Below are 26,627 nucleotides of genomic sequence, written 5' to 3' on the forward strand. Positions count from 1 at the left end.
TGGAGACAGGTGGTACCGGGATAATGCCTCCGTAACTTGAGCAGAACATAACCACACAAGTTTATTTATTTATTTATTTATTTATTTAATTTGGGAGACTTTACATTGACTTCTATTGCTTTCATACTAAGTTAATGATTTTTCTGTCCTCATAAACCTAACACTTTCAACACTTTTATAATTTAAGACATAATTTAGTATGTTTATTAAAGGGATAGTTCATCGGAGAAAAAAAATATTATAAATAATAATAAAGATAACATTCTGTCATGATTTGCCCACTTCATGTCGTTTTTGACTTTCTTCTGTGGAGCACAAAACAGTTTACAACATTCTTCAAAATATCTCCTATTTTGTTCTGCAGAAGAAAAAGTCATTCAGGTTTGGAATGACATGAGGGTGAGTAAATTATAGAATTTTCATTTTTAGTCTTCCGTTTCTGATTTTTTTTTTCTTCTTTGCTCTTTAAAGTGACCTTGAGTTTAAGAAAGGCGCTGTATAAATAATTTAATGTTGTTGGCTGGTCCTCACAATGTTGATGATTTCAGGCTTTACTACCTTTGTGAGACTAATTGGTCCTCACAATGTAGTCAAAACTTCTCTCACACACACACACACACACACACACACACACACACAAATAACACAAAGCATCTGAAGTAAATTAACATATTAGTATATTTATTCAGATGGAGAACAGATGGAGGAAAAATAATTGATTGCTCAATTGCTTTCAGACAGCTATATGTCATTTGTAGTCATTAATACAAAAATACATGTCATCCATGTAGACAAAAACACCATAAAACAGTTTTGAAAGTGAGTTTTAAAAATGACATGTAATCTAGGACCTTTATAGAAAGCATGCCATTGTAAAGACTGTAAGTCTGTTCTTCACTGCCTCATTTTCATCTGAAGAAAATTCAATTTGCCGTCTATCCTAGCTAAGGCCTATAGTAGACGTCCAGAAGTTGTGAAAACACATAGTGTTAGCCAAGATTCATTTAAGTATTAGTCTGTGAGCTCAGTACGCTTTCTAATTAAAAACAATTGTATATACATAAAAAGTATAAAAATGTGCAAAAGTGGTTAAGTGAATATCTGAACAGGTATAGAGTGATTTTTAAAAAAGCATAATTGCCAGTACATAAAGGTGATTGCTTCATGTGATTCGAATGTTACAGTATAATAATGATTGTGTCTCCAGTGGTCAAACCCTAAAACATTGTCTTTAAGTGCAGGTAAAGTCACCTACAACATTCTACAGCATTACACGGTCAGATTAGTAATCATTTACAAAGTGGGGCATTGACAAAATTAGCTTTGCTTTTCTGGCCTCTAGTGTGCTTTGCACTTGTGTCGACACCCCCTCCAAAAAAACCAAAGTGGAATCTTCTGGGCCACTGACATTATTACATAACAATAATTTCTTCTGGTTGTCATGGAGATACTGGGGGGGGGGGGGGTGATAAATGTTGAGCTGAGACTCCCCCTGAATATCTCACCATGTTTGATGCCCCACCTGATCCCTGCTCCGTAAAACTCCCCCCTACCTGTTTCAAAAAACATTACATAATTTTTCTGACCAAGTACGCCAGCACCCACAGTTTTCCCTGTTTTTACGGTTTGTCTATTTTTTCATGCTTCTTCTCGATCTTCCTCTCTCTTTCTTTCGTTCTCTCTATCGCACTCTCAGCAGCCAAGACCAAGTCAGCTCTTTATACCCGTCACCATAACAACCACAAATGTTCTGACAGATTTGCTACCACTGCATTGAGAGGTGTAGTGCACGCAAGAAAGAAATAAAGAGAGAGGAAAAAGAAGGTAAAGCAATGCTATCCACCCACACACATTCACAACAATAAATGTACGTTCTGTTCCTCGGTCATCAAAAATACTCTCTCTCTCTCTTTTGCCTTATTCTCTCTTCTTTCCTTTCCTCGTTCCTCATTCCATCCACAATATATGAGCAGCACTTTACATCCTCTGCCATCTTAAATACTCAGATCATGACATTTGAGGCCATAATGGGCATTTGGGGAGAAGATCGATGTCATTTCGTTGTATCTTCATAAAATTAGCAACAGCACCGTGTGATTCTACTGGTATAAATGCATTTATCTAGTTATACAAGATCATCATGTGTTTCTACACTGTGTTTGGGTTAGTGTTCAGAGCTAATCATCCATTTACTAGCGTTACTTTCCAAACTTAAATGGACAAAAAGTGTGGCAGTTAGCCACAGTAGTTTATAGCTTCCTGGATGTGTGATATTTTAAACTCTAAAATCCATTTTGACTGGCACACTTCAAACTATTTGATGCTTTTCCCTGCTATGTCCACACGTCCATAGGAACCATTCCTTCTTTGCTTTTAAGTGGTGGGAGCAAGTTCTCCTCGCACAAGAAATGCAGCGGGAAATGGACCAGGATGCCATGGATGGCCTGTAATTCTTCTCTGGCTTTCTCCGGGTCGGTAAGACTGAGGCTCTCCGCATTCATGTGCCCGGGCAATTCACGCAAATTTTGGATGGAGTCCAGTGGAAGACATCGGAAGACCTGCACAGTGAAGAAAAGGTATTGCAGTATATCCACTGGCCAACATTTATTTTAACATTCCGGAAATCTAATCCATAACTAGTACATGCAACCATCGAGATCTCTGGGATTAGCATTGTGAGTGTAAACATATGGATAATGATAGCGCAGAAGTGTATGGGAGTGGTGCTATTGTCTGCAGGACTACTGCACAACCTGCAAATTACAGTAATTGCAGGTTTTGTCATAGTTTAGACCGGCATTCAATGCATTTGAATCAGTTCAAATCCTGCACAGTGACTTTAAACGAAAACCTTTAGTTAAAGACATCAGATTCATAAATGGCTAGAGGGGGTGTGGAGAAATTAAGATCACAAGCTCTGTCCCTCACCTTCTCATAGATGATGGCATTTGTTTGGGCGATTTTGTTCCAAACATCATTGAAGAAATGATCACTGATTGGATCATCAATGTCCATGGTTGGGTCACATTTTGCTCCGAGAAGTACACTGAGGAGAGGAGATAAAGGGTGAATTTAGACAGTTACAGTTTGCTTAACAGTATTTAGAGCAGTCGTTCTCAACTTTTTTGATTCTAAGGCCTCCCTCTGTCCAAGACAATATTCAAAGGCCCTTCTATCTACAGTAAGCTGACAAGTACCTCTGGTACTTCCGTTGTAATAAAAATAAACTCAAAATTAAGATGTTAGTTTAATGTTGTACATCTTTATTCTTAGGGGCCATTTACACAACACTGTTAAACTAAAAATGGAAAACTTTTTATGTGTTTTGGCCATTCATTTACATAACCCCTCCCTTTTAGTTTCGGGATTTGGTTCATCACAGCATTTGTAAATTTTAAGATGGATAGACAGCAGCTCTGCTGTAACAGCATTCTCACCAAGAGTGACCCTTTCCAGAGTTCGTTTAAAAGTCTGTGGATCTGAGTGTGATTGATGTGTGCATGTATATATATATGTATGTATATATATGTGTGTGTGTGTGTGTGTGTGTGTGTGTGTGTGTGTGTGTATATATATATATATATATATATATATATATATGCTTACATGGACCAAACAGTAAAAAAAAAAAAAAGAAAAGAAAAGAGAAAGTCAATGAAATGCTCTTAAAAGACTAGGACTAAAAATTGGCTAAGGTTGCACAATCTCCATCTACATAATCTAATTTCAAATTTTAATCATATCCAGAGTTAATTTAATAGCATTTTACTTACATCAGGGACAAGTCAACATCAAAAAAGGAAAAATATCAAACAATATGTTCCACAAACTCATTTAGACCGGTACAGTGCACCCTTGGGGTGTAGAAAGCCTGCAGAAAGTCTCATAAAGCAAATGTGAACTGTGAAAACTATTATGCGAGGAGATTAGAGTGGAATAATTCAATCAAATCACAGGACCCAGAGATGGACATTAACACAATCACTTGAGGTCACATCCCAAGGCCAGCAGTGAAAGGTGCTGCAGACACACGCATCATTAGAAGTATCTCACTGTTTCCCTTGGCAACCAAGAGATGTTCTGGTAGCTGGCAGTATGGAACGCAACGTGCCAACACAAATTGCTCTGCTCACACACCTCTCTCTTTCACTCACACACTCCTACACAGACAGGGGAGAAGTTGGACAAAATGGGAAGCTGAGGTGCTTCACTGCACAAACACAAATCTATCATAGCTACAGAACCATTCTCATGTAGAAGAGATGGATTACGACTATGTTAAAGATATTTCATGGAGAGAAATGCAAAAAGATACAAAGTGATTGGCTATTGACTACTAATGATATCATACTCTTATCTCCGTCACTCATTTCCAATCAATTTTGCTTGACATATGGTAGCGTATTGTGACAAATTGCATAAATTAAATGCTTTAATTTGTTACAGTCATTAAGGTCAGCTAATCTTGCAGATATTTGTGCCCTACAGGCTAAACAGCTTTACCTCATAATGATTCACATCAGTAAATCATGAGTTTGTGATTCATCTTAAACGATTCATTATAAGAATTAGCTCCTAAGACTCATTTGTTGTGAATCAAACAAACTATCGTTCAAAAGTTTAGGGTCTATTAGATTTTTTTTTAAAGAAATTAGAAAGACACATTACATTGATCAAACGTTACAGTAAAGATATTTATAATGTTACAAAAGATTTCTATTTCGAATAAATGCTGTTCTTTTGATCTTTCTATTCATCAAAGAATGCTGGAAAAAATGTAGAAAAATAAAGCGCAGATGATGAATGAACGACAAGGAAGCACAAAAAATGAACGTACAGTACACAATAGTAAATACAAACAACTGTTCGTTGTTGGTCGCCAACAGCACAGCAGCCCCAGACAATCAAAACCCAGTTTTACTCACATGTGAAGGAATCAAAGCAGCCTCCATGTCTGTTTTCAGGCCTTCCCACTCAGCTCTCTCCAGCGCTGGAAAACCTTTCTAATATTAACACCGGTCCTAAAGTGCTTGCCCAGTCATAACCCTTCATTCCAGTTAGAGCTGCACGATTAATCATATCGCAATCGCAATCGCGATGTCAAGCTTGTGCGATTATATGATGCAAAATGCTGCGATTTTATGAAATAAAATAATAATAATAATTTAATAAATAAATAAATACATGTGTGGACACGACAACCCATTCTCTGAGAGCCGTTTGCCCAATTTATACACCGCTAACAAAAAGAAGACCAGTCAGTTTCAGTTTAAGCAGTGGCACGTGTGGCGCGCACGGTCATGTCATGACTTTTTCCGGTGTGCAGCGCAGAGAACGGGTAGATGGATGCGGAGCAAACGGTCACTGAACTGGTGGCAAGAAAAAATGCTACCTCTGTATGGTAGCATGGCGATATTTTGGCTATAAGATTATAAACCCAGAGTAGTAGTGGTTTTGTTGATCCGTGATCCGTACGGACCAAGGCCCACAGTTCGGGACGCATGTGTTTCGCGGATCAATTGCAACTTTAACCGCAATAGAGTGAAAGGTTATCATTTGAACGTGTTTGTCTTGCTAGTTTACACATTAAATAGATATAATAAAACCATTCCAGCACTAGAAGAGGCAAAAGGATTTAATTCGGTATCGCACGCAGCGCTGTTATCGGTGCGCACATGACGCACATACATACAAGGCTCACGCGCAGAGAGAGAGGCGCGTTATAGCTCGCAAACTCCAAATTGATTTCTCTTTCGCGTCCTCAATGCACTTGGATGGTCACATACACGCATTATGTCAGTCAAAATACCTCTCTCAGCAAGTCTTCTCGTAAACACTTTCGGTTAATTTCTTAAGTGAAGGAGGTGAGAATTCAGATGTGTATCTATCTGATGTGTGCGTGCATGTCTTACTCTTAAAGTGACAGCAACCTATAAATACCTGCTGTTGTCTGTCATGTAAATCAAACAACAAAACACAGCTTTAACAAAGATTAATCTATATTAACCCCCTACTGCACACATGTTGATGGCAAATGAAAAAAAATATTCCACATAATTTTTTGGTTCTTTTGGGAACATTTTATTGATTAAAAAAAATTATTTTTTCGTTGCCTCAGGGCAACGTTGTGCGACAATGGTACAGAGTCATAGAGAAAATTATCATCAAAATCAATTTTTTTTGTAAAAAAAATTCAAGAAATCATTAAGTAAAAAGGGAAAAACACTTGAAAGACATTGATGTATTGAATTTGATACATGCATAGATCTGTATCATGTAGTGTGCTATGCAATATAATGTACTTCATGTAATAAGATTTCACTCTGTACGAAACTTCAAAAAGCACTTCTTCTCTGCTGTGACATAGTGGTGTATGTTACAATTTTTGCACATCACTTTGGGTGTTCCTGCACACCCAGGAATCTTGCATCTTCCCTTCTTATAATACATTGTTGCCAATGAGAGGTACTGTCTAAAACCTCCTCAAAAAGTACCCCTTATCGCACAACGAAAAGAAAAACTGAATTTCTGAACATGCAAAATAAAAAAAAAAACTTCATAAAACCTGACAAAAGGCTTCTCTACACCTTCAAACACACACACATATTTTTTATGTACAGTTCATGTCGTTTTAAATAAGATTACTAAAGCAAATAATATTGCCTTCTTCTCACACCATGTGCTCCTGTGACCATGTGTCAGAACAGGACGTCCCACCTTTAAATGGTGCTTGATATTGACTCCAACACCTTACTGAACTGTTATTTGGTACTTTCTCGACCTTTCTAATTGGTTGATATCATTTAAAGAAATATTTACTAAACATAGGGCTTAAGAAAACTCTCCATTGCCTGAGGGCAACGCTGTGCTGTAGAGGGTTAAATTTATACAGTGACCAGTGTCATTTTACATTTAATTATTACATTTCTGTGCATGAAAATTAATACTACAGTTAGACCTTATATTTTATTTGTAACTTTATGTAGTATTTATCTATGCTTGTTGTAATTGGTGTACAGTATTTGTTCTTTTTACAGTCTGTTCACTTGCCTTTAATAATGTATTACTTAAGCTAGTAGTTTATGCTGTGGTATCAGAGTAGTTTAAGTGGGCTAAGTAATACATGCAAAGTTAAGTTGTTTTTTTTTGTGCTGATCCGAAAAATTATCCGATCCGTGACGTCATAACCGTGATGTGATCCGAACCATGAGTTTTGTGATCCGTTGAACCACAGATTAGTAAAGAAACAAACATCTTAAATGGGATTATAACAAGTTTGCAGTAATGCAAAGGTGTTATTATTTAATTTTGTAAAAATATTTTAATTTGAAAACACTGTGCATTTATTTGTTGTTGTTGCTAGTTTGAGTTAAGAAATACACATTTCAGCATTATCAGTAATCTTTGTGTGCATTTTCATAGAGAACCAAGCAAGATGACTCATGATACTATTTGTTTATTATATCGCTATCGCATATCGCAATCGCAATATTGACCTCAATAATCGCAATATGACATTTTCCCCAAATCGTGCAGCCCTAATTCCAGTGATATTCTTTTGAGCTGTTTTGTATTGTGTTTCATCATCTCTGTTTCTGTGTTTTTTCCCCTTCAAATCTCCCTCTTGCTCGTTCTCTCTCCCTGACCGTCATACGCCCCTTAATGCTCATTGGTTAGACGTTTGTTGTTGGTGTCGGCCCGACTAACTTCTAAACAGTCTAGTTGAAAAAATACATACCCCACCTTTAAAATGATTTCTGAAGGATCATTTGACACTGAAGACTGAGGCAATGATGCTGAACATTAATTTTTTCACAATATTACTGTTTTCATTGTTTGTTTGTTTTTAAAGGATTAGTCCACTTTTAAATACACTTTTCCTGATAAATTTACACACCCCCATGTCATCCAAGATGTTCATGTCTTTCTTTCGTCAGTCGAAAAGAAATGAAGGTTTTTGAGGAAAACATTCCAGGATTATTCTCCTTACAGTGGATTTCAATGGCTACCAACAGGTTGAAGGTCAAAATTACAGTTTCAGTGCAGCTTCAAGAGCTTTAAACGATACCAGATGAGTAATAAGGGTCTTATCTAGCGAATCGATCGGTCATTTTCGGAAAAAATACAACCGTTTATGCTTCATAAACAAAATATCGCATTGAACGTACTTTCCGCTTCCGCATTCTTCATAACACTTACGCTGAATGTTCTACGCCTTCCCTATTCTACTTACGGAACGAACGCAACGCCAGTTTCGTTTTTTTACGTAACTTGAATAGGGAAGGCGTAGGACATTCAGCGTAAGCGTTATGAAGAATGCGGAAGCGGAAAGTACGTTCAATGCGATATTTTGTTTATAAAGCATAAACGGTTGTATTTTTTCCGAAAATGACCGATCGATTCGACCCTTATTACTCATCTTTCGACTGACAAAAGAAAGACATTAACATCTTGGATGACATGGGGGTGAGTAAATTTATCAGGAAAAGTGTATTTAAAAGTGGACTAATCCTTTAAATCAAATAAATGCAGCCTTGGTGAGCATAACAGACTTCTTTCAAAAACATAAAAATATCTTGCGAACCCCAGACTTTTAAACAGTAGTGTACACTGGTTGCACTGTCCATATATGTTCTTGCTTGCAGTTTGCAGAGACAGCTCAATAGAAAGACATGTTTTCTTGCCATTATTTTTTGGTACACAGGCTTGTTATCTCATCACACTGGATTCAGACTGAAAACGCTGGAGGATCCAGCTTTCTGAGCCTCCATGCAAAGCATATCCAAAGAAATTTTCATTCGCTATGGAAATGTCCATGACTTTTCCAACCTGAGATTAAAAGGGTCATGTAACCCCAGAACACATTTTTTGAGATGTGAACAGATATGTACAGGTTGTATGTCAATGAAAACACTAACCACATTCATATAGTTTATAAATAAGTGGAAACTGGTTATTTTTGCATTTTTCAGAGCAATTTCATACTTCCAGTTTTAAAAGCAAAGTCGAAGCTACGTCACAGAAATCTGACATAGATTCAGTGTGTGATAGATAGGCTGCAGGAGCGGGAGAGGCCCAAATCTACGTCACACAGTTCTGAGCGTTTCTCTGCATTTATTCATGAGAAAGAGCTCGTTCAATCCAATCACTGCGCTGTAGTATGCACAAGATTATAATTATGCATGAGGAAATATCACTTCTTTTGCTTCTGTCTCATTGTCTAATATTGTTGTCATTCAGAGACATGGGTCGTAGGTGCTCGCTTCCTCAGCGCTACAATACAAAAATGCGTTTCCCTGCGAAGCGAGCAGAGCAGCATGAGATCACATTAATGTTACAGTGTTGTTTGTATTTTGCCCGTGATGCGGTCAGAACTGGAGTTTGACTACGAACTCATGGAAAATATGATTGTTACGATATACACGTGGAGCGCCTATATGATCGGTTTCAGTGCGTAGCTCTGCGATGAGTTTAAAAACACTCGCCACATGGATCACAGATCATATACAGACTGAAGAATGTGTGTTTTAAGTTTTTATAGATGTATTTCACACACTCTCCTGCACCAAACATGAACCAGCACAGTGTATGCATATTTCATGATGTCTTCTTCAAATGAAATATGTACAAATATGGACACCGATACAGTGGTGTATCTGAATGCGATGATACAATGGATTATTCTAATACACACAAAAAAAAAAATTGTTGTTCTCTCCCATCTTCCCCCCTTCTACACTCCCACTTTTCCAGAGCTTTACATGCCCACTTTCTCAGACTTTTCTAGCTCTGGTGCATCTCTGTAGCTGCTTTGGACACATGTATACACACCTGAAGCACTCCTTTCGTAAGGCGAGTGCTAGTGGTCCAGCCTGGTATTCCTCTCCGTTCATAACTGAGGGAACTCTTTCCTCATCCTCAACCAGCACTGCCAGTTCACTGTCACGACTGCCCAGCATGCTCCTGTCATTGATGTTGGCCGACCCTGATAACAACAGGAGAGGAACGACATTTTGAAGAACAGGTGGATTGTGGAGTTCAGCTTCTTCATGCAAATACTAAGTATCTTGGGTCAGTGATTCCCAAATCCCAACCCAGGGTACAAATACGCCTGGCCTACCTTTTTTATATTTTGCCTTGTTAAACCTATATAAAATGGAAATTATTTAAAGATGGTCATCAGATCGAAGTTGAGCTTTGATGAAGATTAATTGAAAAGCACCATTAAAAGCACCTTTCTGATGGGTCTGTGGGGGGTTTCAAATGTTTAATTTTGTTGAAAGTCTCTTATGCTCACCAAGACTGCATTAATTTGATCAAAAATACAGTAAAGCAGTAATATTATGAAAAATTATTATGGTTTAACATGACTGTTTTCTATTAGAATATATTTTAAAATGCAATTTATTCCTGTAAAGGGAAAGCTGAATTTTCCAGTCTTCAGTGTCACATGACATCCTTCAGAAATCAGTCTAATATGTTGATTTGGTGCTCACGAAACATTTCTTATCATTATTATCTTCTTGTTATCACCTTTAATTAAAGTTTAAAACAGTTGTGCTGCTTAATATTTTTAACTGTGATATTTATTTAAGATTCTTTGATGCCTAGATTTATTTGAAAGATAAATCTTTTATAACATCACAAATGCCTTTACTGACACTTTGTATCAACTTAATGTCCTTGCTGAATAAAGGTTTTTATTTCTTTAAAAAAAATCTGTCTGACATCAATCTTTGAATGGTAATATACATTAAAAAAGGTTTTGAACTATTGTCATGGGTCACAGACACAGTCACTTGTGTCTTATTGTATTAATCTGAAACCAAATGTCTCACCTATGATGTAGCAACGGTCGTCAGCAATGAGGGCTTTGCTGTGGACGTAGATGAGCTCTGTAACAGGGGATTGGCCGAACTGAGAGTGTGTGCGCAGACCACACAGAGAAATATACTGTGTCCATTCGTCCTGCACTGATGAGATGATGAGGCAGTCATTAAAACAATAAATGGCAAACCATCCGTGTGATTGGTTAATGGGTAGAATGATGTAATCCATGGTTAAAAAAAAACCAACATCAGATAAACTAAATAATTTAGTCACTTATAAACAGACAGATGTGAAAGTAACAGATGGAGAACAAGACAGGATCCAAAAAATTTACTCTACCAGAGTGGCAGAATTACAGACAGCTAAATATGTTTCTGTCAGATACTTACTTTGTTCCTTTAATCTTGAAAGAATGGAGTGTTCTCCTCGATTAATCGTTCTACACACAGAAAAAGTTCTGTTAGCAAAACACAATCACATATTTTGGGTGGAGAGTAGGGCTGGGTAAAAAAATATTGATTTCTCGATTTTAATCGATTCCCATTTTTACAAACCGATATCGATTCTTAAATCCCAAGAATCGATTAGTCTAGTATGTTTTCAGTTGATGAATGAGCAGAATATGTAGCGCCTCCCATCCAATAAATCGCAATAATCTTTGTGCTTTGTTACTTTTGATATGAAGCAAAGTCTCAGATTTCAAATGACGTCCATCTTATTATGAGATTCAAACCCGTAAGACCTTCGTTCATCTTCGGAACACAAATTAAGATATTTTAGTTGAAATCCGATGGCTCCGTGAGGCCTGCGTAGCCAGCAATGATATTTTCTCTCTCAAGATCCATAAAGGTACTAAAAACATATTTAAATCGGTTCATGTGAGTACAGTGGTTCAATATTAATATTATAAAGCGACGAGAATATTTTTGGAGCGCCAAAAAAACAAAATAACAACTTATTTAGTGATGGTCGATTTCAAAACACTGCTTCAGAAAGCATCAGAGCAAAAATGAATCAGCGTATCGAATCATGATTCAGATTGCGTGTCAAACTGCCAATGGCTGAAATCACGTTACTTTGGCGCTCCGAACAGCAGATTCGACACACTGATTCATAAAGCTCCGAATGTTTTGAAATCGGCCATTACTAAATAAGTCATTATTTTGTTTTTTTTGGCGCACCAAAATATTCTCGTCACTTTATAATATTAATATTGAACCACTGTACTCACATGAACCGATTTAAATATGTTTTTAGTACCTTTATGGATCTTGAGAGAGAAAATATCATTGCTGGCTACGCAGGCCTCACGGAGCCATCGGATTTCAACTAAAATATCTTAATTTGTGTTCCGAAGATGAACGAAGGTCTTACGGGTGTGGAACGGCATGAGGGTGAGTAATAAATTACAGAATTTTCATTTTTGGGTGAACTAACCCTTTAAGTGTTTGTATATAAATAAGTTAATTTAACCTTCAATATTATTATAGTAGTACCAACTGACTTACATGTGTAGTTTACAGCATTAGTTGCCATGTACTGTAACTCATATACTACATCCAAAATAATCGGTATCAAATCAAATCGAATGCATGTGAATAGTAATCTAATCGAATCGTGAAAATTGTGTCAATACCCATCCCTAGTGGTGAGAGAGTGTGAATAATTGTAGATGTTTGGCTGGGCTGGAGTGTGTGTGTGTGTGTGTGTACCTGTAGGTGAAGTGCAGTATAGCCTGAATGGCGTTTCCTCCTCCCTGACTGATGTCACCCTCAAAGCCGGGCAGCAGGGGAATTACAACAAACACCCTGTACTTCTTCCCCTCACTATAACAATTCAAATAAAGTTTACAATTCATGCTAATAAACACAGAAACACTGCAGAATACATTTTATTTGACTGAACTGACTGTAATGTCAGGGGTAACACACCTGTGAGCCCGTAGGATCCGTTTGACAATAGCATCTCCGATGGTGTTGTGTACATTCTTCTCATCTGAGCAGCTGATGAAGAACTGATTCTAAAAAAAAGAGGAGGGACAGAGAGGGGTTTGTTTCATTTGTCTCACTTGTTTGCAAAACTTTAGGCATCTGGTACTGTAATAATGTGAACATCAAACGGACGTGGTGGACTGCAGCATGTGATCTTTATAAAAGTTCTATTTCCAGTAAAGCTGCTTCACCAGGAGCCAGAAACACAAAACAGTCTTAGGAATAAAATTCATATTATTTTGATTATTCTCCTTCTCAGATGTCAACCAACAGCAACAGACATGTTTGTTGGGTTTTATCAGATCAACGCTTGTTTCTGGTCATGGAATGCCATTTGAATGGTAATAAATGCAAATATTTGGGAACATTCTTATAAAATACCTAAATACATTTTTTATTAATTAATTAATTAATAAATTCATATTTTTTCTTAGGAATTGTAACATCCATCTTAAATAATTAATATTTATTCATATCCATATTAAATAAATACAAAAGTAAACTGTGCTACATAATTTAGTCTGGACAACAATATCAGTGTTTGTTGATGTATTTCAAGTTTTTAAATACTCAAATGTAAAGGTTTTAGCTTTCAATGCTTGTCAATATTGTTTTATTATTTTTTTTTCTGTATGGACACAAACATTTCCTCTGGATGTAGTTTAAGCATATCTGTTACGTTCTTCTTAGTTTAAGTGACTCGCATTAGGACCCTGTTTCTGAGCATTAGGCGAGAGCAGAGGGCTATTGTGTGTTGCCAGCTGAATGCAGTAGAATCACATGATCCTAGTGGGAGAGAACACTGCAAACAACTCCACAACACTGAGACTTTGTGTGTGAACAGAGCACAATGTCTGTTCAATTGTGTGTGCGTGAAGTCTTATGAGTCAGAGGCAAATGCTTTTGGTAAGGTCATAGAGAGAGTGTTACCTCTAGATAAATGTAATGCTGGCTGTTCTCAATAACATGCACATAGGCATTGAGGATAGAGTGTTCACATGTGCCAGCGGACCAGCGATCAACAGAACGAAGAACCTGCGAGAAATAATGAAAGAGAGACAGATGTAAATAAATGATGACGGCAAAAAACAAAATAAATTAAATGAGGGGAAAGAGTTAGAGAAAAGAAAACAAACATGTACCTGTACAGAGGCTTTTGTGGCTCCAGGGATTGTAAATGGCAACTTATCTGCTGTGTAGTGAGATTTCGGCAGTAGGTACGGGTAGAAGTCATCCTTGTACTTGTTCTTAAAGATCTTAAAAGACAAACAGAATGTAAGAAGAAAAAGCAACGGTAGAAGTTTCTAGTGTGCATGTAGATTCAAAAACAATCACTAAAATCAGTCATTTGATTTCTGACCTTAGTGAAGTTCCAGCGCTGAATGAAGTGTCGTGCAAGATCTCTGGCTGCTTTCCCATGATGCACCGCACCCAGGTCTCGCCAGGGGATGCGTGGCACCTGAGTTCTGTCAACATTGTCTGAGGGGGAAAAAGCAGAAGCTACACTATTGGCTATACCCACATTCAATCTTCCACCATCTGTGTTCTTGCTAAGCATAAACATAAGAATTCTGTCCTTTTGAACATTCTATTCATCAAAGAATTGTGAGAAAAAATGTATCATGGTTTCCAATAAAATATTAAGCAGAACAACTGTTTGTAGATTAGCAGAACAACAACACTGATAATAAGAAGAAATGGTTCATGAGCACCAAATCAGCATTAGAATGATTTCTGAAGGATAATGTGACACTGAAGACTTCAGTATAGATGCTGAAAATTCAGCTTTGCATCACTGAAATAAATGACATTTTCAAATAATATTTCACAATGTTACTGTTTTTACTGCACTTTTGATTAAATTAATGCAGCAAAATAAAATAAAAAACTATTGAACAGTACTGCACGTTTATTATTATTTATTTATTTTCATATTTTTATATAAAAATAGATATAATAAAATATATAAGATTATACAGTATCTCATAAAAGTGAGTACACCCCTCACATTTTTGTGAATATTTTATTATATCTTTTCATGTGACAACACTGAAGAAATGACACTTTGCTACAATGTAAAGTAGTGAGTGTGCAGCTTGTATAACAGTGTAAATTTGCTGTCCCCTCAAAATAACTCAACACACAGCCATTAATGTCTAAACCGCTGGCCACAAAAGTGAGTACACCCCTAAATGAAAATGTCCAAATTGGGCCCAATTAGCCATTTTCTCTCCCCAGTGTCATGTGACTCGTTAGTGTTACAAGGTCTCAGGTGTGAATAGGGAGCAGGTGTGTTAAATTTGGTGTTATCGCTCTCACCAAAGAATATACACTAACAAGACGTGACACTTAAAGGGGCTCTATGTAATAATGACACCCAGTGTTCAAAATAAGTACTGCATTCCAAATTCAAAATATTGTTTGGCCCGCCCCCTCGTTCAAAATCGCCGGTTGCCAGCAACAATAGGGAGCGCAATTCACAATGAAAGCTGAGGAGACTTACACACTGTAGGCTAATGAGTTGATTTATCTGTTTTAATATGCTGTCTTTCATAGAGATATTTAGATGGATGCAAAGGCTTTTTAGGTCAAGTAGAATCTGCGATTCTCTGACCCAGTTTGTTTGCTGGTTTCCATGGTTGCAATATGCGGTGTTCTCCGCCAACTGGCAACCTGTGATGTCGAAATGCTATTGGATAACTGGAAGCACATGGTTTCACACAGACCAAAAGACAGAAGGTGTGTCCCAATTCACGTACTTATGCACTATTCTATGACGTTTTTAAGTATAAATAGTGTGAGTAGTGCGTTCACACTGAAAATTCCAAAAAGAAAAAGTACACTTTAAATGATGCACTAAATTAACGGAAAAAACGAAGTGTGGAATGTTGGACACTTCATGCACTCAAATGTCGCAGCTTTAATTACGTAGTGGAGGGGAAGGGAGGATCGGATCGGATGAGTGCATAGTGCACAAGTACATAGTGTATAAGTGCATAGTGCGTCATTTGGGACGCAACTAGAAATTCCGACATGGAACACACATTTTCAAAGTAGAATATCTGGCTGTAGCATTGTTTTTCTGAGAAACAAGTAGGTGAACTTAGCATGTTTCGTAAATATCTCCAAACATATTGGGGTATTTTTATGCTTTATTAAAGTAAAAATCTTACATAGAGCCCCTTTAATAGAACGTTCCATTGCAACACCGGCGCCCAGCAGCAGCCCCGCGTTTCCGCCATTTTGGGGTGAAAGCGAGTCGGCAGTCCACTAGTTTCTATGGCAATATCAGCTGCTTTGTTAAAAAAACGTACATTAAAGCTGAAATCCAACCTGAATGATGATGACAAAGAATAAAATACTATCACTAGTGATCATCAAATCCTTTTAACAGTTTATTTTACACACTTTGTGTTTAAGTCTTCAACTTTTTTCACAAAACCTTTGAAACCCAGTCAGTTTGGGTTAAAAAATTTTTAAGTTCAAGTATTAGCATTATAAACACTGAATTAATACCAACATATAAAATTAAATTAAGGACATGCATCAAAAAATTGGGAATGTTGGACAATACATATATGAATATAACAGCTTGATTTTGCAGTGTTGTCTAATGTCCGTTGAAGCAAAAGTGTCCAAAAGTGTGTATTATGTGATAATGGACACAGCAATGCATCATGTTTTATAAGATTATTATGTTTGTAGCGTGATCCATTAAAACGTACAATATAGCCTATTTCAATTCAGACCTAGATATTACTCCATTAGGTCTGAAATATATTGTTCGCTGCAAACATGATGATCTTAAATTTTTTAATTATTAATTTACTATTAATAAATTTGTTAAGTTGCATAAAATGGAAATACTCAATAAAGTAGGCCAACTACGTTTCCTCAGATGGTTGAATGGTTGGATTCCACAACTGGTCAAATAAAACATATATACGACAATACAACATTTACTGTGGGAGCCATACAATTTACTGGTGACTTAATTTAAAAAAATGCTCTATTGCGCTTCTGATTTGGCAGTGAAATTCACCAATTTTGGGTGTGTAAGATGTGAAGGATTCTATGGTCCAGTTAGTATTTTCACCCCATAATGGCGAACACGCTACGGGAACGCCATCTAGTGGCTGTTACCCAAAAAGTATCAAAGTGTCGCCTCATGGGTTCTATACTCTTTGCTCTCACTCTCTCATACTGGTCACTGGAAGTTCAACATGGCACCTCATGGCAAAGAACTCTCTGAGGATCTGAAAAAAAGAATTGTTGCTCTACATAAAGATGGCGTAGGCCAGTGGTTCCCAACCTTTTTTACGCCAAGGCCCCCCTCCTCTCCGAATCAAGGCCCACCTCCCCCCTCCCCCTTTGTTTTAATTTACAAAAACATTTGTATTGTAGTGTTATTACTTTCAACCCCAAGTTATTATTTCTTTAAAGAAGAAACTCAAGATAGATTTAAACCTTTAGAGTTCTTTTTTGCAAACATACTCTGCAGACATTCTTTACTTAAAAGTACTTACTCTGCTCTGCAATACAGAAATACAGAGGAGCGCAAGGTCTCTAACATCCACCAGCTCCGTGATGTTGTCATGGAGGAGTGGAAGAGGACTCCAGTGTTAATATTGACACTTTGGGCCCAATTTGGACATCTTCACTTAGGGGTGTACTCATTTTTGTGGCCAGCGGTTTAGACATTAATGGCTGTGTGTTGAGTTATTTTGAGGGGACAGCAAATTTACACTGTTATACAAGCTGTACACTCACTACTTTACATTGTAGCAAAGTGTCATTTCTTCAGTGTTGTCACATGAAAAGACATAATAAAATATTTACAAAAATGTGAGGGGTGTACTCACTTCTGTGAGATACTGTATATATATAATGTTATCTAGCAGACAAAGAGATCTTGTTTGACAACAAGCAATGCATATAGCTTATCTGAGTTTCTATATAGACATTATATATGTCACTATAAACTTAAAATAAAGCGAATATTTCCCGCATCTAATATATAAAGTCCAAACTAGGTTGTAATTAAAAAATTATATTTATAAAAAGATATTCAAGTGTTAGAGGGGTGATTAAAAATATATGCAAGTAATTATGTAAGTCTACGTTGGACTGTGTACCTTGATAGGGTTGATCCAGCTGTGTCCAATCTCTCTTGATAAAGTTGCTGTAATCTTTTCCCAGCCACAAGAGGGCATTACAGCTCAGATCGACTTCATCCTCACACTCTGACGCAGATTCTGTCAGAGGAACTGCAGGGCCATCTACAGTATCAGACTGAGTGAGAAAGAGGGAGAGGGAGAGGGAGAGGGAAGGTAAAATAGAAAAATTAAACAGGGACAGATGAAGAGTATGGGATCATTTAAGGATACCATCATGTCTACTGGTCACAACTGTACCTCTGCATGATTGGCCGGTTTCTGGGGTTCCAAATCACTCAGCCTATAGTCGCTGTCATCCCACCTCCCAAACGCAAGATCCAACCCACCCACAAAGGCCACTGATTGGTCGATGGCAACCATTTTCTCGTGATGGGCCCAGAGGAACACAACTGAGGCCACATGATCAGGGTGACGCATCACCTAGGGCAAAAGGGATATAGAATGAATCATCTATAACATTTCCCGGAAAAAGAACACATTAAGACAGCTTCCATGATGTAAAAAGCAGGACAAAATTGAGAGGGAGAAGAGAACAGCAGTATGAGCAGATGTTTGTAGTACATCAGACCTTTATATTGGGGTGCAGGTTCATCAGTTTTCTCTTGCTATAGCCGCTATTGATACCCAGAGCCAGTTCCACCTCCTTATACAACAACACACACACCTTCACTCCCTGTTCCTAAACACCACACACACACACCAGGTAATGTTAGAGTTCATGGCCATCAACATATTTTAAACACTTACATAGTTAGGACTGCATTTTGAGATAGATATGGGAGAAAATGTATTAAATGTACAAAGGAATAAATGTAATATAAAAGGGCTTTCCCCCATACTGCTTTGCGTTTGAGAATCTTGTCCAAGCGCCAGTATGTTCCTGTAGCTGGACGTTTGAGGAAAATCTCTGGACTGAGCCTGTAGAGAGAAAACTACAGTCTTTACAACACTTTCAATCACACATCTATTTTCAACACATGAAATATAATATGACAACATACAGAACATTAACATCACAGTATTGTACAACTGAATCTCAGATATTCCCAGCATCCGCATAAGTGTACTTCGCTAGTATGCTACAGTTAAAAAATTTGGAGTTTGTAAAATTTGCTAATGTCTTTAAAAGAAGTCTCTTGTGCTCACCAAGTCAAATAAAATGTAAAATAAAATATCATTACAATTTAAAAACTGTCTATTTGAATATTTTTTAATTGTAATTTATTCCTGGGATGGCAAAGCTGAATTTTCAGCATCATTACTCCAGTCTTTAGTGTCACATGATCCTTCAGAAATCACTCTAATATACTGATTTAAATAGAAACAATTATTTTGTAACATTATTGTAACATTAGATCCAAATCTTCTGTAATATTATAAATGTCTTTACTGTCACTTTTGATCAATTTATATGTCCTTAAAACTCACTGATCCCAAACCCTTGAATTGAAGTGTATAGCATACGAAAAGCAGTAAGGCACATGAGTAGTATGTCCACAGGTAAAAATACCTAGATGTCCTGTGTTTCAAAGAATGCATCATTCGTAAGTCATCATTGTACAATCATCAATTGCATTAATGGAATAGAACAGTGATGCAACCAATATTGTGGGTCACACAGCAATGTCAACATGGTGGAAGCAGTAAGTCTGGATTGTATATATACCACACACATCCAATATTGCGATGTGTGCAAAATTGGAATATCGCATAAAACATTTGCGAATAAAGCACCGTTTCCATCCAGTGAGCTGAAGAGAACAAAATCGTCACATCCTGATAAACTGGCACTAAATATCACTAAGAAAAACGGAAATTGCTGCAGTAGGAAGCTGCTGCATATAATAACTTTGTATATAATAATTTACTTGTGCCTCAGAGTGTGCAGATGAAACAGAATAAAGTTATCTTACTTTCAGAAGCAAAGCCTGCTGTTTGGAAGTCAAGTAAGACAGTTCTGGGATGTCATTAGCCTATACTGATGTATGCTGTGCATATATATACTATGCTGTGTAACAAGATCAGTCTGCTGGTTGGTCCAGTTATACCGTCCCATCACAAAGTCACGTCTTTTTTAACACGCAGCAAAGAAATTTATTCAGTAAATGTGTTTCCGTCATAGTTTATGCTCATGTTTTCTTGTCGGATAAAAAGTTTAATTAAATTGAGCGCATACATTTTTTATGCACATTTTTAGAATTTATGTGCATTTTGGCATTTCCATCCAGTGTTTTTTATGTGATTTCCCAAAATGCGCATTAAAATAGATGGATGGAAACATAGCTGTTGACACTATGTGACATGTACTGTACACGTGTGTGTGGTAGCACACTGACCACCAATCAGTGATGAAGATCTCCTCCTTGGCCTGTTCCAGTGCATCAGCCAGGTCTGAGAAATAGCCATTCCCGTTAACATACCTGTCAATAAACCAGTAAGTCATTTAATCAATACTCACTTCATTACACTTACTAGTCAATCAATCAATCTTCTTTGAATATAAATACATCCAAGGACATATTATGTAAATGCACACACCACTTTGTGAGGGTGTCCGGCCTGGGTGGGGCGAAGCCTTCGAAGCGATGGGTCTGGTGGAAATCACAGCGCTCAGAGAGACTCCGAATCTCGTGACTCCACCACTGGGCCTGCCTGTAGCTACTGCACTTAATCACCAGCTTCCTACAAAACACACACACCAGCTCTGTAATAGTCTGTATCAGTAGTGGGAAGACTTCCTGATATTGGTCCTCAGACTCCAGTGTTTTACCTGCTGAAGTTCTCAATGCAGACACCATACTTGGTATCAGTGTAAACACGTCCAACCAACACTTTCAGCTCAGGGTCAAACAGCAGAACAAACGACACATTGCCGGGATCTCTGCTCACAACAACAAAAATCAATTACAAAACACATTAGAATGTAACATTAATTATTAATCCACATTAAATATGAGTATTGTTATAAACAATAAAAAAATGCTGAGTCTATTCAGAGCAGACTCCAGCAACATTTTATACACAGAATAAAAAGTATAAATGTATGATTTCAAAAACAATACAAAGAACAAAATAATTTTGTCAGGTTCACATTTATTATACACTACTGTTTAAAAGTCTGGGATCATTTTATTTATTTATTTATTTATTTTTAAGGAAATTAAGACTTTCTTCAGCAAGGATGCATTAAAATGATCAAAAGTAATAGTAAAGATATATGTAAATAAATAAATGCTCTCTCTAACTTTCTTAGTCATCAAAGAATCTCAAAATATTAACCAGCACAATTTTTTTTAACATTAATCATAAGAAATGTTTCCTGAGCACCAAATCAGCACATTAGAATGATTTCTGAAAGATCATGTGACACCGAAGACTGGAGTAATGATGCTGAAAATTCAGCTTTGCCATCACAGGAATAAATTACATTTTAAAATACATTTAAATAAATTGTAATAATATTCAATAATGTTTCTGTTTTTACTATATTTTTGATCAAATAAATGCAGCCTTGATGAGTATAAGAGACCTCTTTCAAATACACAAGAGTGTAAAATAGTGCAAGAGTGTTGAAAGAAAGTTTTATATATATATAAACAACATATGAAGAGGAGGTCCACACACCCAGATGAGGCCAGTCAGCCAAAGAGACAACACCTCTGATTGCTCTTTATGAAGATATGTAAACAAGCACGAGCATGAAATTTCACTAAGCACTGGAAAGACCCTGAGGTTGTCAATGTCAGGCAAATATATTTTATCATGGGGCGGTCAGAGTACCGGCAACATGTGAGAAATGCCGGTATGCAAGAAAAAGTGAGGGTATGCTACAGATGACTGCGTACCGGCCCACTTCAAGCACTGCCCTCAGGGCTTTTTACTAGCACACAATAAAGGGCTGGGCAAAGTTTCACCTCTGTTTTCAAGGAAACGGTTGTGTTTTCTAGAATTGTTTGGCCTATTTGGCATACAGACATGATGCATGGTTACTGCAACTAACCTAAACAGACTCAAGCTACAAAAGTGGAAGGAAAAATTATGAGTCATTTAATTCCTGAAATATTTTAAAATGCAGTTAAAACACTGACAAAGGCATTCAGTGCTGTGCAACTAAGTGGTTAAATGTGACACTCCTGACATGTGCAAATTTATTTTAAATCGTATTAGAGATACACACTTGTGATTGTCCTTTAAACACCTAGTGACTACTCTGATTAATGACACAACACTGATGACCTCTGTAACTCGTATAGTATAACCTGTCTGACAGGCTTCTAGTCCAAGCACCAACTCCTACATTATCTCCAACTACATCTTTAAACTTTCAATAACCTTGTGTGATTTTGATGCTGGAAGTAAGCTGCAGGCTGTGAGAGATCAATATTTGTTTTGGGAAACAATCCTTTCTATCCTACATTGTATAATATTGCATAAATGAAACATGTTTTGTCTAGCATCTGTGGTAATCAGCATTTTCTGAGGGTAAAATTAAAGGTTTGCCACAGGACAATAAAGGGTTCTGAAAAATCTGACTCATGCTGATGGACAACAAATTAAAAATAGCTGGTAAATTAAAAAGAAAATAATTGCTTGTGAAAAGAAGTGGCTGTGTGTTCTCATCCATTCACAGCTTTTATATAAAGGCATGCTGTAACATGAAACAAAAGAAAATAGCATGAAGCAATGTGAGGTAACAGTCAGATGAGATAACAGGACACATGTGGGTACATTTGTTTTGTTTTAAACTCATTAGGGTTGTGCCGACAGATGATAGTATCAAGATGATAATTGGCTCGTTTTTCCATGAATGTACTAAATTATTATTATTTTTGTTATTATTATTATTATCATCAGGCTAGTATTATTATCAGATTAATATTAGGACCTATAATTCATTTGCCTTACCTAATTTCATCATGACATCAGCACATACTTGTGACACCGACACGCGCGTATCAGGATTGAGGACTGTTCAATGAAAAATGTTTTCAAAACAGACTACAAAACTACATCCCACATCAAAATTTAATTGCAAGGTGATCCATTTACAAATATTCAAGAGTGTTTGTTATAAAAGAGATGCATCATTCTTAAACCATTATACAAAAACAGCATTGTTTTGCTTAGTTTCCATACTTTTGCTCGCAAAATAATAAAATAATGTAAATAATTAAATAAATGAGTAAATGCGTTCAATAATATTGTGTATGAGCATATCGCCCAACACTAATTACTTACAAAGCACTAAATGGTTTAGCTCCACGGTACCTGAGCGAGCTCTTAACGCATTATAGTTCTTCACGTCTATTGCGATCTCAGAATACAGGCCAGTTGATATTAACTAGAATATCAAAATCATCTGCAGGCGGTAGATCCTTTTCCTTTTTTTTAGCATCTAAACTTTGAAACAGTCTTTCTAGCATTGTTCGGGAAGCAGACACACTGTCAGTTTAAATCTAGACTAAAAACACATCTATTTAACCTGGCATACAAATAACACATTATCTACTTCTATAATTCAAATCATGTTAATTGTTAGGCTGCATAAATTAGATCAGCCAGAACCGGGAACACATCCCATAACACCTGATGTACTCACTGCATCATAAGAAGAATGGCGTCTATGCTAATATTAGTCTCTCTCTGTTTATCCCGAGGTTTGCCGTTGTCTGCCAGATACAGGCCTTATCCAGTTGAAATGAAGGACCTGTGCCTAGATACGATGCAGCCCTGAAGTGTCAGCTAAACTATCCCCTGTGAAGGCCTCCTTTCCTTTCCTTTCCTTTCCTTTCCCTTCCCTATGCATAGATAAAACATTATCAAAATGATTCCAGTTTGCACGGGTCCGCGGAAACGACTAATTAAGTAATTTAGCAATGTCATTTTGTAAAAAGGACTAAGCGTCTGCGCACATACACATTCAAACACACATACCCTATAAACTAAACACATAAATGAACGGCAAGAACGCATTGAAAGTCTTCTGTTTTCAGTCAAAAGGGTGTCATTTAAGCGGCCCCTAAGTTAATAATTAACAATTTTACAAAATATTCATGACACTATTATAATGGCCTCATGACAGCCAATGTCAAAAACAACCACATGACAGTTTAAAGGAACTGAAACTAGAATCAAAAAATGAATTTATCTTGACATAGTTGAATAACAAGAATTCAGTAAATGGAAAATACATACATTGAGTTTCAAACTCCATTGTTTCCTCCTTCTTGTGTAAATCTCATTTGTTTAAAAGACCTCTGAAGAACAGGCGAATCTCAACATAACACGACTGTTACGTAACAGTCGGGATCATTAATATGTACGCCCCCAATATTTGCATATGCCAGCTCATGTTCAAGGCATTACACAAGCCAGTATTAATGTCTGTATCTGTGCACAGCTGAATCATCAGACTAGGTAAGCAAGCAAGGACAATAGCGAAAAATGGCAGATGGAGCAATAATAACTGACATGATCCATGATTACATCATATTTTTAGTGATATTTGTGAATTGTCTTTCGAAATGTTTCGTTAGCATGTTGCTAATGTACTGTTAAATGTGGTTAAAGTTACCATCGTTTATTACTGTATTCCCGGAGACAAGAGAGCTGTTTTCATTTTCAAACACTTGCAGTCTGTATAATTCATAAACACAACTTCATTCTTTATAAATCTCTCCAACAGTGTGTAATGTTAGCTTTAGCCCGTTAGCCACGGAGCACAATCAAACTCATTCAGAATCAAATGTAAACATCCAAATAAATACTATACTCACATGGTCCGACGCATGCATGCAGTATGCATGATGAACATCTTGTAAAGATCCATTTGAGGGTTATATTAGCTGTGTGAACTTGCACAGTATTATAGTCGAGAGCTCGGGGGGGCAGGGAGCGCGTGATTTAAAGGGGCCACAGCCCGAATCGGTGCATAGTTAATGATGCCCCAAAATAGGCAGTTAAAAAAATGAATAAAAAAGATCTATGGGGTATTTTGAGCTGAAACTTCACAGACACATTCAGGGGGCACCTTAGACTTATATTACATCTTGTAAAAACTGGTTCTAGGGCACCTTTAATGTAATGTTAACTTATGAAGCTAAACAATGTCAAGTTGTCATGACAAAAACACTGACAGGTTATGATGTATTGGTTCATGTCAAGTTGTCATAACACAGACATCTCAAACAATTTCATCTTTGCATTAAAAATGACATAACTGAGCGAATGACATTTAATGACGGTTGTCATAAACATGCATAAAACCTCCTTCATATTCATTACATGTGTCATGTCATGATTATGAAGGGGTCATGTCAGTCTTATGCACACCCCTTCAAGTAAAGTGTGACCTAACTTTTTCTTAGAGCTGCTGTAAAGCCAAAACAACCACTGTCCATTAGTTTTCCTATTATCACTGTGAAGCTGCTTTGAAACAATCTGTTTTGTGAAAAGCGCTATATAAATGAAGATGACTTGACTAGAACCCACCTGGACATGTACAGGAGGAACGAATCCTTCACCACAAGCCAGCGGCGGGACCAGCGGAAGCAGAACTGATGGTGTCCGATACAGTTGAGCCCCTGGATGCGGTGACCCCCAGACCGTTTCAGAATATAGCCTTCTCTGAGACAAAAAACAAAAAAACAACAAACAAAAACTAAAAAAAGAGAGTTACAGAAATACATTTAAGCAACAATGGAATAGTATTAAAATCAAAAAAGAAATACACAGTCTGTACTCACAGGCCTTTGGGTCCAAGGTCTCTGATGAAGGACAGCGGACTGATTGCCAGGAAGTCTAACTGAGAGCACAATATACACACACTCTTTAGTATGCATGTGTACAACCACAATCCTCTGTAACTTTGAATTTATGTATGAGTGTGTGAGGAGATCATCTTGGATACACTTCAAAGACAAAACTGTCTCCAGAATTTAGCTAAATCTGACAAAAAGACATCCAGGGACATTTTTGGACACATTACAGATTAACCAATAATACAATACCTAATACAATAACAGTTATTATTATGTTGTCCAATAGCCTATACGCAGAAACGTGTTTAATACAGCTTTTTGACACAATAACTAAATTATTAGACTTTAACAATAAAAACATATGCATTATTATTATTATTATTATTCAGTAGACCCAATAGTGAAAGATGGAGAACTGTCAGTATATTAAGTAGAAACGTATATGAATATTAGTTAAAAACATAGTTAAACCATAGAAAACACATACCAGTCAAATTAAAATTTATTTTTAATATAATTTGTATTTTGTTTTTAAAATTATGTTTATTTTACGGGGTAGGGTAATTATATGCATTTACTTATAAAGCATGTGCATGTAAGCTTCTCACCATCACATGATAGTTCTTGTAGAAGGTGTTTTCTAGCAAGTTGTTTAAATACTCCTCCAGATATTTCTGGAAAACACAAATAAAAACATCTTGTACACACATTGGGTGTGCAACTTTAGGAGGGAAGTGATGCTTTGCTTTAGTACATATGTACCGGTTTGCTAGACGTTCTCCTGATTCTATCGGTTCCATGTAAAGTCGGCATGTCCTCTGTCAAACCTGCCAGCTGTTGCCTCTGAATGGCAAATCTAATTCAAATCA

At 36.9% G+C, this 26,627-nt stretch overlaps 1 protein-coding gene across 6 annotated transcripts in view; it reads right to left on the reverse strand.

Annotated features, from left to right (window-relative positions):
- Nucleotides 1–660: 660 nt before the first annotated feature.
- Nucleotides 661–26,627, reverse strand: part of pld2 (phospholipase D2) — a 37,398-nt gene continuing 11,431 nt past the window's right edge. For all 6 annotated transcript variants that reach the window (XM_048188124.1, XM_048188120.1, XM_048188122.1 and 3 more), the window contains exons 5-25: nt 26,521–26,614; nt 26,367–26,432; nt 25,744–25,802; nt 25,490–25,624; nt 20,769–20,879; nt 20,537–20,680; nt 20,335–20,418; nt 18,838–18,916; nt 18,567–18,677; nt 18,236–18,418; nt 17,957–18,113; nt 14,182–14,300; nt 13,964–14,077; nt 13,752–13,856; nt 12,762–12,850; nt 12,543–12,656; nt 11,220–11,269; nt 10,839–10,973; nt 9,832–9,985; nt 2,929–3,046; nt 661–2,558 (exon numbers count right to left, since the gene is read on the reverse strand). In XM_048188124.1, coding sequence (XP_048044081.1) covers nt 2,334–2,558; nt 2,929–3,046; nt 9,832–9,985; nt 10,839–10,973; nt 11,220–11,269; nt 12,543–12,656; nt 12,762–12,850; nt 13,752–13,856; nt 13,964–14,077; nt 14,182–14,300; nt 17,957–18,113; nt 18,236–18,418; nt 18,567–18,677; nt 18,838–18,916; nt 20,335–20,418; nt 20,537–20,680; nt 20,769–20,879; nt 25,490–25,624; nt 25,744–25,802; nt 26,367–26,432; nt 26,521–26,614 — 2,446 coding nt within the window. In that variant the 3' untranslated portion in view covers nt 661–2,333. The remainder of the gene's footprint in view (nt 2,559–2,928; nt 3,047–9,831; nt 9,986–10,838; nt 10,974–11,219; nt 11,270–12,542; nt 12,657–12,761; nt 12,851–13,751; nt 13,857–13,963; nt 14,078–14,181; nt 14,301–17,956; nt 18,114–18,235; nt 18,419–18,566; nt 18,678–18,837; nt 18,917–20,334; nt 20,419–20,536; nt 20,681–20,768; nt 20,880–25,489; nt 25,625–25,743; nt 25,803–26,366; nt 26,433–26,520; nt 26,615–26,627) is intronic.

This window comes from Megalobrama amblycephala, linkage group LG4 (genome assembly GCF_018812025.1).
Source record: "Megalobrama amblycephala isolate DHTTF-2021 linkage group LG4, ASM1881202v1, whole genome shotgun sequence".
NCBI lineage: Eukaryota > Metazoa > Chordata > Actinopteri > Cypriniformes > Xenocyprididae > Megalobrama > Megalobrama amblycephala.